Here is a 17,342-nt window from a genome sequence, read left to right as displayed (position 1 = left end):
GACTTTAAATCCTATGTTGGCCCATTACATACCTCCCTACTGGAATTATGGGTCTCCCCATGCATTGCATAACATTGGAAACAATAAAACCGTAATCATCTTCTGTATTATTTCTAGAAGGGGATTTTTGGTGACGATCCCTTTTTCCCCCCCTTCATACTTAACCAAAATCGACAATTGAGGTACCATTTTAAAGATTAAATTTGACAAATTGTTAATTTACAATTGCACAGTTCATTGTTTGTTTACAAATCAAAGTTAACAATTTACTTTGGTGCAGTAAGCTCCACCCCTCCATCTTACTGCTGCCCCGGATCCGCTGGGTGTATGAAAAACACGGAGGATCTCTGGATCTGCTCAATGTATGAAAAACATGGGGGATTCCACACGCTAATAAGACTAGCAACACTGCTATATTACCGCGAGTTCTGCTACCAGACCACTGTGCAGTCTTCTGCCTCCCACACCTGACAGCTAAAATAGAGCCCGCTCAGCTACTTAGAGCTCCTGCAGCTCAGCTAGCCTGCAGGACGAGCACATGCCCCAGTCGGATGCCGGCCGCTGACACCGCGCCCCATCCGGCAGCAGAGCCCCGAAGCTTTGTGCAGCTGCAACAGGGCGAGCTCATGCGGACCTCAGTACAAGCTAGAGAACCAGCTGCCCACACCACATCTCTGCTTGCAAAACTGCAGCTGGGCACTAAGAGTTTGGGCATACAAAGGCAACGTAATGAAAGGCTGCTTACCTTCTGAACCTCAGGTGCAGCCGGCGGTGGGGATTGCAACAGAGGCCACTATACACAGGCCCTGATACATCCTTCCCTGTCTCTGCAGACAGGTCGCCCAGATACCCAGACCCCTTTTCTATAATAAGAGGGGAAGGACTACTCCTGAATTATGCCTAAAATTTAAGGAAAAAGAAATGAAATCTAATAGGTGGCCCGTGTGCATATTACGATCCTGTTTTCTCCCTTCATCCTTAATCAAAATCCATTAATGAGCCACCATTTTAAAGTCTAAGTCCTCTGTTTCTGATGAATTGTTAATTAACAATTGCACATTGTGTTGTTTGTTTAAAAATCCATGTTAAAAACTGACTTTTGGCTCTTTCCCTGGATATGTCAATACAGATGTTGCTTGGCTACTCAAAATGGCAAATGAACCAGTTCTTTATTCCTATTTCAAACCACCAACCTCGCTATAAAATGAATCGTATTTTATTTGCATGTGAAATTTTCGCACAGTCCACCTAGTAGACTTTATTTTTCTATATCAAGAAAGGATTTTAAGGTGTAGTTAAAATTAGAGCGCTTTAATCAAGAGTTGCTTACTTATAGCAGCTGCTTATTAGGGGATGGTCAGTTAGTGTTAAAGGGAACTAAAAGAAAAAAGAAAGCAGCTCACATCTAATACATTTTACCATGTAAATGAGCCAAAGACATCCAATGGGTGGGACAAGATGGTCAGAACAATACGCAGGATAAAAGTCCAACTGGGGTGGCAATGTTCCGGACAACACCGACGTGTTTCGCTGGTGTCAAGGTGTCACCTTGACAAAGCTGGCAAACAGACCAGCAAAACATGTTGGTGTTGTCCGGCCATCTTGTCCCACCCATTGGATGTCTTTGGCTCATTTCCCTGGATGAAATGGTCGTTTCACTAGTGAGGTTACAGATCGGTCCATTATCCATCACAGGACTAATCCCTCCAGCGACTCCCAGGATCTTTATTGCCGTGTGGACTCCACCTATTCAGGACTGCTGTTATTGGTACAGTGCAGGTTTATAGGCATTACAACTGGGCTATTTACAGATTTGCATTTGATCTGGATACACTATTTTTTGTTTTTATTGTCATTTTAAATGGTTATTAAAATTGTTTATAATTGATTCACATGGTAAAATTTATTAGATGTGTGCTGCTTTCTTTTTTTTTCTTTTAGCTCACCACTCTCCTCTGCCTCGCCGCCCGTTGTGCCAGGTGTCACCCGGAAACATCATCCCGGCAACCCCCCCCCCGCTAATATGCAAAAGAAGAGCAGGCATCTCCTTCTTCGGCGCCCAGAGTGCAGATCATAGGGGTTGATTTGCTTAATATGCAAAGTCACAAAGGGGATGCGGTGGCAGCACATCATCAGGGGGCGAGGGAGGAGGCTGTGTTTGAAGCTCATGCTGCCTCCTCCCTATAGTGTGAACGGGACCCGGGTTATGGGTCATATGTTTATATTGCCTATCTACCCGGGTCTGACTCTCTTTTTTTGTAAAATGTTTTATTGAGACATCAGGTGGCAGGTTCACAAATAATAAAATGATAATATAACATTACATTTGTTCAAAGATTACGACCCTTCTTTTAACCTGCATTGTAATTTCGTTGTTTTACAAAAAAAAATTTTTTTACAATGACAATAAACTATTATCTTATCTGAATGCCAGGTTGCTGGACCTTGGTTTGTTCAAATGGTCCTTTCACACAGCACAGAAACCTGGGTCAATTTGGCAACAACCCGGATTATTTGTGCCATGTTCAACATGGGTCAATTTTCTGTGTGAAAGGTCAACCTGGGTCGTAAATTCCGGGTCTTTGACCCTGAAACTTTCCAGTGCGAAGGACCCAGGGATTTATGACCTGGGTTGACCCTTTCACACAGAATAAATACCAATGTTATTCAGCAAATGAATGGGTTAAAATTTTGAACACAGTAATTTGCTCTTCAGTGTAAAGGGAGCAGGCTGATCCTGGCAAAAAGACCCGGCACTCTAAATGTCGAGTAATTGCCGGGTGGTGTGTCTGAAAACGGCATAAGTAATAAGAAAGCTGAGTCAGGGGCTAACAGTACAATGAGTAAGAGAGAATAATTTTAGGCTTATACCACTTTTAGACAGAAATGTCTAAAAATCCCAGCTTTTACCCAGCATTTTCATTGCCGGGTAATTTTGCCGGTCCCCATCTTAGGTTGATGCATCTATATCTAGGATGTATATCAAGTATAACAAAACAATTAACGAACATACTAATACTGTACAGAATGTAAGAAAATAGTGTGTACACAAATCATAACAACAATAAGAAAGCACACAAGCTAACAATTTTTATATTTATGATTTACTCAAGGCATTTCCATGTTTAAAATGCAAGCCCTTTGTAACAGGATGGATAAGTCTAAAGCTGACTACACATTAGCCTATGTGTACCCAGCGTGACATCGCTTCTGACAGAAACTGGTGAAGGAGCCAGCATCAGCATGTGCATGCACATTTGCCAATGGCAGTAGCGATGGAGGGATGGAGCAGGCAATGCTGCATTCCTCAGCATGGCCCTCGCTAGCAATATTCTTCATCATCCTACATGTGCATAATCAAAGACATACTGTATAAAGGGGTTATTTAGACCTGATCGCAAAGCTCCTTTTTTAGCAAATGGACAAAACCATGTGCACTGCAGGTGGGGCAGATGTAACATGTGCAGAGAGAGTTAGATGTAGATGGGTTATATTGTTTCTGTGCAGGGTAAATACTGGCTGCTGGATTTTTACACGGCAATATACTGTAGATATCAGCTTGAACACACCTCACCCAAATCTAACTTTCTCTGCATATATCACATCTGCTCCATCTGCAGTGCAACATGGTAGCTTATGATCAGGTATGAATAACCCCCATAGTCCTGTGCGTACACACTGGATGATTTAAATTCTTTGTCTTTCTAAACAGTTGGAATTGGCCGATCATTCAAAATATTGTCTATCTTGTGTACGCTGCTTGAAGCTTGGATTATGAATAAGGTGCTGATTCCTCTTTATGTACAGAGCATAAAAGTCTGGACAGTTAACTGCACTTTCAGAACTACAAGCACTGCTGCCCCACCACCCTGGGGCCACCATTGAATGATTTCTCCAGTGCTTGCAGATCTGAGACACCTTTGTGGTGTCTCAGATCTCCGAGAGCCCTGTGCAGTAATCGGTCACACAGCTGACATCCGCTGATGTCACTAGCCTGCCCCCCGCACCCGCCTCACTGGGCCATTACCATGGGAACGCCCAGCGGTTAAGCTGGGCGTTCCCATGGGCTGTGACCCCTGCTCCTGCTACACGCCCCCCACTTGCACTGCTAAGTGCAAGTGGGACAGCGAACATGCAGTTAACCGTGCCTACTCGCACCAAGCATCTGCGCATAACTACGCATGCGCATATGCTAAAAATTGGTCTTCCATGCGAATGCACGGGGGACCGATTTAATCAAAAATAACCCCCTAAATTTAATACTTTGCAATTGTAATCACTATTGTGCAAAACAATACAGCAGTGATAACATCCATATGTTTTTTTTTTTAAATAGCAAATTTAAGTACATTTAAGCATTCCTCAAAGATGTTATAATGGAAGAGATTATCTTCTTTTCAAATTGTGTATAGGAGCTAACAAGTACAGCTGCCAAACACAATCAGTCAATCTATTCACACTCACAGCTCTCAGCATGACATAATCCCTCTTCTCGCTAAACAGTTTTACAGCAGTTTAGTATGATTACTCGACATTCAAAATACAGACGGTCAAAATACCGACAAGCATCGACAGACAGTCAAAATACTGACATGATCAAAATGCCAATATTCACTATGCGACATGGTAAAAAAATCTGACACAGTCAAAACGTGACATTTAACCAGTGAAGGTTTTTACCTATGGGCTGCAGGGCTGCAGCCATCCCAGGTAAAATCCGCCACTGTAGTGAAGCCAGATGCAGTTTGTGAGACTGCACTGGCTTCACTGTGATTGGCAGTGACTTCCAATTGGAAGTCTGACCTGCCAGTCACAAAGGCATTCCCATTGGGAGGTGTTCCCTCCCTCCGGGACACCATTGTGCGGGCTGCCGTGCAAAAACGGCAGATGTGCATGCGCAGTACCTACATAGGTATGCGCTGGTCCCGGTGCCTGTAACTTACATTGTACAGGCGCCGGGACCAAGATTGCTTCTATGGGCTGTTGCCCAAGCAGCCCATAGAAGTTGGCTGCATGCGCAGTACACGTGTGTACTGCACATGCACCAGTCCCGGTGCCTGTCAATCATCACAGCACAGGCGCCAGGACCGGGTCAGGAGGCAGCAGCGGCGGCGACAGGGGGGAGGGGGTGCGTGAATCGCGGCACCCCCGCTGCGGCCAAAGGCAGCCCCCCTCCCCCAATAAGGTATGAGCCGCCGCTGCATTTAACATATCAACATGCGAATAAGAAACATGGACATGGACATCATATAAAAGTACATTTCGACTCGAAAGGCTCACTGCGCTCGCTGTGCTTCAGCAAGGTGCCTCACTGCACTCAGCACACTTTTATAATCTAACTACATTCCCACTTGGCTCATAAAGTAAGAACAAGTCGGTTTAAAAGAAAAAAATTACAAAAAATCCATGTTGATGCCACAACTCGAGTCTTAAGGGGCGACATGGTTCCTGCCATATTGAAACCTGTTTCCACCCAAGCACATAGAGAAGCTTCAAGCATACCCTTTGAACACCTTTGGAATTAGTTTCCAGGTGCGATTTGACTGTGGTTGTCATGGTATTACAGATTCACAAATCATTATTTGTAGCCTAAAGAAAGACTGAAAATAATTACATTGCTATAGTCTGCTATGCCTGTTTTTGTTGTGATTTATGTCAGCCAGTGGCATCACTAGAGGGGTGCAGACTGTACCAGGTAACACCATCCAAAGTGGTGAAACCAAAATAGTGATAGATGAACTGCGCATGCATGCAGTTTGGGGCATAACCACATGTCACATTACTACAGGTCATACACCAGGGGTGTGGCATCACAGACAGGAGGGCAGACTCCCTTCCACCCACAGACCAATTAGTTTGCATTGAGTGACACCAACCCTAGTAACCCCACTGATGTCAGATACAAAAAAGAAGAAAAAGTTAAGACAATGCTGTTATATTTTTCAATATCCCACAGTTCTGGTATGTGTTCACATTCTTATTATAACCAATAACATTGGGCATTAGATTAGGCACATTTATGTACATGTACAATATGTGTACACTCTGTAAGACTGGCATTACTATAAAGTTGTCTCAGACTAGATGCTGTGCTTCCTGGCTGCATTGATTATTTTAGCAGTTAGAATAATGTCAACCTACTTCAATCAGTCAGATAAACTCTACTACTGTAGGTAACGTTCTACAGGTGAGAGTGTGGTTTCCCGTGTAACAAGCAAGTTATTATGCTTAGCATTTTATGAGATCGTGGCTCACTGATCACTGCTGGTGCTCGAACTGGGCATGGTGGTGAGTGGCAGAGCCATGCATAGCTGCCAGTGTGTCCCCATTCTTTACATACAGCTCTCACATTGGACGCCCAGCCTCCTGTCTCCAGGTACCACTTGCTGTATGAAACGTGATCGCTGTAAGACTGAGCATTCCTCCACTTCAGACGTTGTGGTGCTGGACAGCTCCTGCTTGTGGGTTGGTGTGGAGGTTGGAAATAGCTGCCTGCGGTAGGTGGTCTTCCTGCGCTCATGTAGGCAGCAGCAGAAACACATCTTCTTCTCCAGTCTTCTGAGATATACATTGTTTGTTTTGAAGAAGATATAGACGTAGGGGTTCACTGCACTATTGGTCACCACAAATATCCCCAGCACAGCCATGACCTCCTCATCCAGCCCAGTGATGGTGCCAAATGCTATTTTCATCTCCACAACGAAGTAAGGTAGTCCACACACAATGAACAGGATGATGACAACTAGAGTCATTTTCAGGGTCTTCACCTTGGCCCGGGGGATGCAGCTGTTGGTGGCCACCAGCTTCATGGTCTTCTTGGTTGTTTGGAGCTCGCATGCTCCGTTGAGATGTTTCGGTACTTTCGAGCTCTTAGCCTTTCTCCAGACAATCCAGAGGATGCGGCTGTAGGCTACAGTTAAGATGCAGAAAGGTAAGAAGAACACTGTGACCGAGCTATAGATGATATAGACCTGGACATGCCACCTGGGCAGCTGCCCAAATACATTGCAGCACCTGCTCCCATCTTTCGTGTAGACTGCTTTGAAGACAAACCCTTGTGGGACCGAGAGAAGGACAGCCAGCAGCCAGCCTAGAGCTGCAAAGCATCTGGTGGGCAAAGGGGAGCTCAGTGGGTTCATGATGACATGGTGCCTCTCTAGGGCAATTATGGCGATTATATTGGACGATGCAATGAGTCCAGAAACTTGAAAGACCTTGAAGATCCTGCAGGACACATCTCCAGCCAGCCACTCATCCTCCAGGAGCTCCCACACGATCTGTGACAGCAGGGTGAGAACGGAGACGCACAGGTCGGCCAGAGCTAGTTGGGCGATCAGAAAGTTAATCTTCCGCTTCTTATCCTTCCCGCAGCAGATCTTATACAGGACCGCACAGTTCCCCACAAGCGCCACCGCAAAGATGATGGCCATCGCTATTATCCGCATTCGCCTGTTGTAGCGAGGGGGCTCCGCAATAATGCTGCTGTCAGAGGAGGACACATTGCCGGCTGTGTGGTCCGGGGACACCTGGCTGTCATCCTCAGAGCCGTTACTGTCCAGGGAGAAGCTCCCGTACAGGAAGAGCTCATCCATTGCCTCCGACTGCTGCGCTGTCCAGCTGCTGTGGTGCTGAAACCTCCCGCAGAGGAGAAGCAGAGACCCAAGCCACAGGTGCCCAGTAGCACTGGTACAGGACTCCTTCAGGGCGCCTATAAATATGCCCCTGTCATCTGACGCTCACCTATGAGGGGTATGGCCATACCTCTGTAGCATACAATCCATTCATTATAAATGTGGACGGGTCACACATCCATCAATTACAAGTCCTGCATTTCTCTGATCGCTCCTTTATGAATTACACCCCTCTCTCTTGTTTCACTGAATACTGCCTACAATACATATGCATTTACTTTATGGCAGGTTTACGCAGCCTGTTCTCGTTCAGATGGTCACAGGAGAGGAAATGCTGGGACTTGTTGTTTTACTACAGCAGCTGTAGAGCAACAGGTTACTCGCAGCAGTAATATGCTTCAGCATTACAGTATGAAATCAAGCACTGCATAGATGTGATAGACATGATCTCACAATCACTCAAGCTCTGGAACCTTTATGCTTTAACAATTCCTTTATTTATTTGATGTACTGCATATCTATCTATCTATCTATCTATCTATCTATCTATCTATCTATCTATCTATCTATCTATCTATCTATCTATCTATCTATCTATCTACTGTATCTATCTATCTATCTATCTATCTATCTATCTATCTATCTATCTATCTATCCTTCAACCGATCTATAACACCCTGGATGAGTGACATAAATTCGTTTAAGCACCTTGCTCTTTTCCTACTCCCAAAGCATACATTTTTAGTTGCTCATATTCTAATGGTATGAGAGCCATCATTGAAACATCTCATTTTTGATAGTGTGCTTTATGCAAGCTGCGGATATCTGTCCAGCACTACATAGTAGTGTACGATCACAGATAACTTCCATATGCTCTGTTCAGAGATAATTCACTCTAGAACATAAATGTGTCACATCAATCATAAGTAAAAGGAATTCCGGGGGAAAATGTGCAATTCAGGTTTCCCAAGTGTGTATAGAAAAATAAATACATACATACATACATACTATACATACACACATACTATACATACATACATACTATACTATACATACATACTATACTATACATACATACATACTATACATGCATACATACATACTATACATACATACATACTATACATACATACATACATACTATACATACATACATACATACATACTATACATACATACATACTATACATACATACTATACATACATACATACTATACATACATACATACTATACATACATATTATACTATACTATACATACATACATACTATACATACATACATACTATACATACATACATACATACATACATACTATACATACATAAGTACATAAATATAGAAACTAGACCTTGCAAAGCAACTTTTTAGTCAAAATGTAGCATTGGTTGTAATTACCTTAATATCAGATATTACAACTGCAACAATAACATGTGAACATGCTTACAACGACAGAACTGCTTGTAACATTTTCTAATAACTTTTGCATGTACCTACAGGTTGTAGCACAGAGAACAGATTCCACAAAGATGTGGTACCATGAGGATTAGATCTGAGATGGATCTCTCATGTGTCTCTGGTAACTGCCATGACCTGGCCCGAAGGGGACTTATGTCTCTACAAATGCATACTTTGCCATGTTTCCAACTATGGAGGTGCTAAGTGAGTCCCTACACTTACTTCTGTGCAATATTGAACTTGTCAACTAAGGGAATGCATGGTGGGAAGAATGACAAGCATGTGGAGGGGGTGTGGCCATCTGTGCACGCTGAGCATTATCCATTGTCAGTAGCACATATGAAGTGATGTTATACAAACATTACAGGCAGCTTAACATGCATGAGCTCATTACAGCACGTCTGTTTTTTTCTGCTTTCTTCCCTAATGCAAGCCTTTCTTTACTTCATATGTGCACAGTACATGCATACAGTATGTTTAAGATTTTATATAGACTTTGTATATTGTTGACCTCTTTCTTCTTAAACCTAGGGAGGCAGGCACAGAACAGAAGGGGTGGAAAGCACTGGCCAAGTACAATAAGGGTATGCTCACAAAGATGCAATATGGATGCACTATATGCATAAATGAATTTGTTAGGTTTTTAAATGTCATTAATTGTTGCAATATTGGAAATCACTTTAGGGACGGGCATAGTTATGCGGGTGAGTATGACTTTGAATTAGTTTTTGTATGTATCGCATATCACATTTTACACTCTAGATCACAAAATAGAAAAATAGTGACATATGTCCTGATTCATATGTCCTGACTAGGACGTGGTGGGAGAATAAAATAGTGTGCCGATCGCAGCAAGGCACCATGCCCGAAGCATTGCGAGCGCAGCGTGTGATGCAAGGGGCTGTGGTTGACATCCAACTGTGTCCATGTCAACCTAATGCTGTGTCGACCTAAACCCATGTTGACCAGTTCCATGTCGACCTTGACACCTGTTGACTTTCACCCATGTTGACCTACACACCTGTCGTCCCAACGGTGTCGACCTAATGACTGTCGACCTAAGTGCTGTCGACAATATGATCCACACTCGTTCATGCTGCAGAGTCCAGAAAATGAAGACACAGTCCCTAGTCTCACCACTCTCAGAAAATGGGAAGGACATGCCCCTGTTTTCAGGAATGCTGGTCAACTTTGCTCATCCCAAAATTCTGGCAGCTTGTCAATCAGGCTGCAGCTTGAGAATCCTTTGAGGATGCGAGACCCGTTCTGCACAATGGGTCATGCGCAGCTGCCCTACAATCGGAGAGGTATGTAAACCATCAGTTTGTGTACATCTCTGAATTAGATCCATAGTCCTTGACAAGATAACCTTGATTAATATTTGTATTGTTACTTGTTTAGTTACACAGCGGCAGATATCCCATGCGGCATTGAGTTGATTTTATATAGTGTAGCGAATTTTATATAGTGTAGCGGATTACTTTACATGTATTCCGTGGTGAGCGCACGCGGAATACATGTAAAGTCATCCACGTACGTTCACCACGCTTTTGGCTTGATGGCTCGCTGTGCTCCCCACAATATAGAAAATCAACTCCATGCTGTAGTGGATAGTGGGGTTAAGAACAGGTACTAAATCACATCGCACATCGAATCGTATGACAATCGCATGTAAATCGCATGGGATATATCTGCCGCCGTGAGACTAAACAAGTACCTTGGTATTTCATATAAGTATTTCAGACGGTAAATGTAGAAGGATACTATCTTTATGTGGCTAAAAACAGTTGCCGGAAACTACCCAAGTTTTATAATGGTGATATTTTGTTCTGCTCCTGGCCAACAGCCAGAAAATTCAATGCTGGGAAGTCTAAAAGAGTTCTTGAAGTTTCTGCAGGCTGCATATAGGGCATACATATGAGTGCACTCTAGACCAGGATGGCTCAGACCGCAGAGGATACACTGCAGGAAGGCACGAGGCTGGAGAGGTGCTCCCCTTTCTGTGCATCCCCGCTGTGTGCTGCCGGCTGCTGTCACTATTTGCATACCTCCCAACATGACCCATTCCAGGAGGGACAAAATGCTCTGTTCCTGGACTTCCTTGCCAGCGGCAGTTGCAGAGGTGGGACTGCACACCTGACCAAAATGTAAATAGGGAGCCACACCTGCCAGTGAATCCTGGACTGTGGTGTTTGGGGTGGCAGTTGGTGGGGCTCCCCTATCTGAATTTTGGACTGTGTTGCAGCCCTGAAACTGCCACTAGCATGGAAGTCCATGAACAGAGCATCTAGTCCCTCCTGGAATGGGTCATGCAATGGCGTAATTATAGCTCTGCAGCCCTCGTGGTGGCGGGGAGGCGCTGATAAGGTGTGGGCGCCGGGGGGGGGGGGGGTGTCTGCGGGGCTATTGTTACCCACTGCTGTCTGCCCCTGCAGCCGGTGCTTCTGTCTGCTCCTGGCTCCTGCTGCTAATTTTCCGACTGTCACTTTTTATTATTGCAATGAGCATGCAACCCCTGGCATCAAGCAAGGAACCCCTATCAATGAGCATTTATCTCCTGTCAACGAGCATACAGGGAAGCAGCACTTATGTGACATAATATGTAATAGGGTGTGTGTGTGTGTGGAGGGCAGCACCAATTCCTTTTCTGGCACAGGGCACCAAAATGTTTTGTTATGGCACTGCTGCTACTGGGAACATAATGGGCCTGATTGTGGTTGACTCAGTACGGTGTGAAGATCGCAGCTTACCAAGTCCCAGAGTGCCCTCCCTGCCGCCCCATCAAAAAAAGTACCCCCATATGAAAACATATCCTGTGCATGCAGCAGGAGAAATCATTCGATGGTTGGAGACCAGTCAGTGGAGACTGACTTATATTTGTGGGCTCTGGGACAAAGACAGGGCAAACGGCTGATGTCATGTGACTTCAGCCACCCGCCCCTAACACACTGCATCATGGCCGCATCTGCATGGGAACGCGTTCTTATGTCCCAGAGCCGACAACCAGGTCACAGGTTCTAATCCTAGGTATGACTGCTAAGCAATGTGTGTTTATTGTAAATAAATGATAACGTGAATACATGCGGTGCAATGTAACAAGGATTTATAGAAATCATTTCTGGTTTGTTCTTTTTTATATACATATATACTTAGATACATATATACTTAGATACATCCTTAGATACATCCTTGCCAACCGCCGCTGTCCACCACCTGACAGAAGGGGGTGCGCGCGCACGAGAAGCTCAAGTGCCCTGTTCTGACAGAGACAACCGCCGCCCTCCGTGGGCTCCCCGCAGTCCCCAGTAACCCTGCCCATCTCCCTGAAGCAGAGACGGGCAGGAAATCTGTTCTCTGCCGCACCCACACTTCCCAGTTTGGGGTGCAGTGGCCTGTGACCACACACTCTAGTAAATACAAATACAGGGGGCCAAGCACTCACCACAACAAACGAACTCACCTTAACAAACAAATAATCAAATAAATAATGGAGTTTTAGTTCATAATTGATCAATGCATTTAAGCTTGCAGCCCATCGCCAAGGGACCTCATTTCACTGCAAGTCCTACACTAATAACTGGTCTCTCAAGAACCTGGCACCTACTGACACATCATAGCTAAAGTGGACATGTGTTTTTTCCTGGTTTAAAGCTCACCTGCCGACTACCTTATGGCTTTTAAAGATGAGGCAGTCACCTAACACACCTGAATTAGTATCAAAGGGGCAGTGTCAGGAACCCTGGTTCTCGTGCTGCTCGCGTGCGCCCCTTACCGGCATACTGGTGTAATCTGCGCTGCAGATCAGCTGTTGGCACACTCTGCAGCACCTGGCGCGATGTCTCTGTCTCACAAGCCATTCCCTGTTTCACATAGGATAGAGGACTCCAGGTGCATTCCCTGTTCTGATTGCGGGTCACATGATCCAGGTAGCTCAAGTTACTTCCTGGTTCTGTGTACTGCTGCTGCGGCTGATGCCACAGCCTGCGGCTGATTAGCAATTACCTGGAGGAATAAAAGCCAGCTTCCCAGACTCCTCCTTGTCTTGAACAACTTGTCAGTTCCCCTGCAAGTTCTCCAGCATCAAGCTCTCCAAGACTCCCCACTTGCTCCGGAGATCCGGCTACCTATATCCCGCTGTTACCTGCTATCATCTGCTGCTTACCTGGTCATTCCACTACTGCCAGAAGTTTCCACTAGTTCCATCTTCAGTGTGATTCAGCTCTCTATGTGCAGCCCAGGTTACCAGCACAGTCTTCGGATACCAGTGGGTCACCTTACCTGTTACCTTTCAGCTTCCAGGCCGCCCCAGCGATCCCCAGTGATCACCATCGAGTACCATCATTCGGCTTCCAGGCCACCCCAGTGATCCCCAGTGATTCCCATCGAATACCGGCTCCCAGGCCGCACCATCGAATACCATCGACCGGCTCCCAGGCCGCATTACTGGTACCCAGTCTCCTCTACCAAGTACTCCCTGCTACAACCATTTATCTGTGCCCTCTGTGTTGCTACCCAGCATTCAGTGCCATCGATCCAGCATTGATGGTTTAAGTATCCCGTTACCATCTCTGCTCTATCCGTCTCCAGAGTATCACCCCTGCTAAGTCACAGAGGAACCTGGGCCGAGACCTGGTCGGCAGTTGCAGCAAAGTCCATATACCCTTGCGGGGGACACTGGTGAGTACCACTGTCGGCTAAGACTCTGCGCCTCTGTCTTAAGTCTAGCCAATCCTCTGTGTCCCCAGCAGGTCATCACCCCCATGCATGAGCTCCAGATACCTAAAACCTCCAAGCTTCCAGTTCCCTGCACCCTCCACTGGCTCACCCAGGTCACTGCCGGGAACACAGCAATTCCAGGCCGTGACAGATTATTCAATACCGATGGACTCGGCACACGACCATAGTGTGGGGCCAGCGGCTCTCCAAGATCTCACCTCGTGCATAGAAACACAGGAAGCGACAGAGCAGCAAGTGATCATGTACTTACAGGAAGGGTCCACTCGTCTGGATTCCCTCCAGCAGTCTCTTCGGTCACCTCCTCAACCAGTACACACACAGCATACCCCAGCATACTGTATGTCTCTCGTCTTCAGCTGCCTACTCCCAGTAAATATGATGGGAGCATGTAGAGGCTTTCTCAACCAATGCGACATCCAATTTGAACTCCAGCCACAGAACTTTCCTACAGCCAGGACCAAGATAGCGTATATCGTATCTCTGCTAACTGGTTCTGCCTTAGATTGGATATCATCACTCTGGGAAAGATCTGATCCAATCCTCACGGACTATGATACATTTGTCTCTACCTTTCGACGAATATTCGATGAGCCAGGAAGGTCTGCATCAGCCTCTACAGAAATCCTCAGTCTCAAACAGGGTTCCCATCCTATGGGACAGTTCGTGGTCCAGTTCCAGACCTTAGCTTCTGAGCTAAAATGGAATAACGAGGAGTTAACAGATGCCTTCTGGTTGGGGCGTCTCAGAACGCATTAAAGATGAACTGACCACCCGTGATCTCCCTGTACAGCTTGAAGAACTGATCTCTCTATGTGTCAAGATAGACCTTCGCCTGAGAGAGCGAGGTCTAGAAAAACAAAAGAAAGTTTTCCCCAGAGTCTCTCCTCCGCCTCTGCACCATCCTGCGATGCCCAGCACAGAAGAACCTATGCAGATAAGTAGATCTAGGCTAACCACGGAAGAACGGTCCAGGAGGCAAAGAGAAAAACTGTGTATATATTGTGCTGCTCCCGGTCACTTTATTGGGTCCTGTCCTGAGCATCCGGGAAACGCCAAGCCCTAACCTGCAGTGGGGGAGTCAGGTTAGGTTTTTCCATAAAAGCTCCTCCTTCCACTGATCCTGTGTTACCCGTGGCCCTTGTGTCCCCAGTGGGTACCCTGCATGTCTCAGCCCTGGCAGATTCTGGGGCTGCAGGAAACTTTATCTCAGCTGACCTTGTAAAAAAGTGTAATATTCCTATTAATCCATTACCTCAACCTCTCTACTTGACTGCGGTAGATGGAAGTAGAATTTCTGGAAGTGACATTGTGCATCGGACAGTACCTGTTACCTTTCATGTAGGTATCCTTCCTCAAGAATGCATGAAGTTTCTGGTCATTCCAAAATCCTCCTGTGACGTTGTGTTAGGGTTGCCATGGTTACAATTTCACAACCCCCGTATCAACTGGAAGTCCATTCAGATTGAAGAATGGAGTAATTACTGCCAGAAACACTGCTTGAGTGAAGTAACTCCTGTCCGGTCCTCTGCAATAAAAGTCTTGCCTGGTCTTCTCCTTGCGTATCAAGAGTACAGTGATGTGTTCAGTGAACGGGCTGCAGATGTACTACCTCCACACCGCTGATGGCATTGTCCCATTGATCTTCTCCCTGGGAAGTCCCCTCCAAAGTGGCGCACCTATCCCCTGTCAGTGCCTGAGACCAAAGCGATTTCTGATTACATTCAGGAAAATCTCCAGAAAGGGTTCATTCGTCCCTCATCTTCCCCTGCTGGTGCAGTATTCTTTTTTGTGAAAAGGAAAGATGGAGGGTTACGCCCCTACATAGACTACAGAGGTCTCAATGAGATAACCATCAAGCACAGTTATCCTCTTCCTCTCATTACTGAATTATTTGACCGAGTCAAGGGAGCAAAAGTATTTACCAAGCTCGACCTCAGAGGGGCGTACAATTTAATCTTTATCCGTAAAGACGATGAATGGAAGACTGCCTTCAACACCAGAGGTGGGCATTACGAGTATCTTGTGATGCCCTTTGGTCTTAGTAATGCTCCCGCTGTTTTCCAGGAGTTCGTCAATGAAATTTTCAGAGATGTCATGTACAAATATCTTGTTGTATATCTCAACGACATTCTGATATTCTCCCAAGATCTTCAATCACATCGTCTTCAAGTAAAAGAAGTGTTATCCCGTTTACGTGCAAACAAATGATCCAGGCACATACCGACGCCTTTCATCAAACCCTACTGAAAAGTTTAAAAAAATTCGGAAGGAAGGAGGAACTTCTAACAGTTATCAACTTCATCAACCAACAAGGTACACCAATCAAATTCACATACCAAATGGATTCGAACATAGTCAATTACTGATGTGCTGATAAAAATGGAAAACAATCAAATTCATACTTCAGTATACAGTAAAAAAACTGACAGGAATACTTTCCTGTTAAAGTCTAGCACGGGGGCTGCCCAGGTCCCAGATGCTGTGCGCAGCTCGCATCTCCACTGACAAAGGGACATTATCAACCATGTTGGACGAGATGATAAAAAAGTTGTAACCAGGGGATATGAGTATAAAAACCTCCTTAAGAACAAAGAGGAAAAATTGATGATTTGGAGAAATGAACTACTAAAAAAGGTCACTCAAAAATCTATCGGGAATAAAATCCCATTTGTCACTACCTATACTTCTAAATGTGAGATATTTTCCCAGACAACAAATAAATCATGGCCAACTGTCATGAGTAATAAGGACCTTTCAAAGTAATAAGGACCTTTACAAAAGAGGACGGAGCATTAGGGACATACTAGTCAAAACGAACCTAACACCAATCATTAAAACCACATTCTTACCATCTCAAAAACGCGAATGCGTGCGATGCTCTTCATGTACTACATGCAGTTACATGGAACCTGGTACTTATGTAAAGAACCCACACACAGGTTACCAACATAAAATTAGACATACGGTAACTTGCACAACCACGTTTGTACATCATCATATGTCCTTGTGGACTGATGTACGTCGGACAGACGATATGGGATCTTAGGACCCGAATGGACCTCCACAGATCAGCAATTCGCGCTGCCACAGAAGGTAAAGAATCCAAAGGAGTGGAACAGCCGGTTGCTAAACATTTTAAGCAATTTGGACATTCGCTGGCTAGTTTGCAATGTAAAATTATTGACCACGTCCCTCAATTGCCAAGAGGGGGAGATTGGTTGAAAAGACTGTCACAGTGTGAATCCAAGTGGATTCACACGTTGAACACCCTCGCACCCAAAGGTCTTAATGAAAAATTTACATGGAACATCTTTCTATAAATGATTACCAGATAGTTAGTAGAGATCCAGAATGTAGGATATTTAGTAGAGTGGAGAACAAGGAAGAAAAAGAAGATGGTAGCAGCGCTCAAAATTAAAATTGACAAATTGGATGATCTTTACACAAAATACTTTACTGAAATAAAAACAATAATAAAGACAAATGTATACATAGTAAAATCAATAGCATAAAAT

At 44.9% G+C, this 17,342-nt stretch overlaps 2 protein-coding genes across 2 annotated transcripts in view; one reads left to right on the top strand and one right to left on the bottom strand.

Moving 5' to 3' along the window:
• Positions 1-5,919: 5,919 nt before the first annotated feature.
• Positions 5,920-7,764, bottom strand: GPR150 (G protein-coupled receptor 150). The gene has a single exon (XM_083151761.1). It carries the CDS (start codon positions 7,590-7,592, stop codon positions 6,333-6,335), a length of 1,260 nt encoding a protein of 419 aa, XP_083007887.1. The 5' UTR covers positions 7,593-7,764; the 3' UTR covers positions 5,920-6,332.
• A 1,367-nt stretch (positions 7,765-9,131) lies between these two features.
• RFESD (Rieske Fe-S domain containing) overlaps positions 9,132-17,342 on the top strand; it is a 53,085-nt gene continuing 44,874 nt past the window's right edge. The window contains exons 1-2 of the mRNA XM_083151760.1: positions 9,132-9,294; positions 9,622-9,674. The gene's annotated coding sequence lies outside the window, so the exon portion shown is untranslated. The remainder of the gene's footprint in view (positions 9,295-9,621; positions 9,675-17,342) is intronic.

Source organism: Crinia signifera, chromosome 1 (assembly GCF_055691185.1).
Source record: "Crinia signifera chromosome 1, ASM5569118v1, whole genome shotgun sequence".
NCBI classification, from domain to species: domain Eukaryota; kingdom Metazoa; phylum Chordata; class Amphibia; order Anura; family Myobatrachidae; genus Crinia; species Crinia signifera.
Note: the sequence above shows the minus strand (reverse complement) of the source record. Positions and strands in the feature narration are given on the sequence as shown.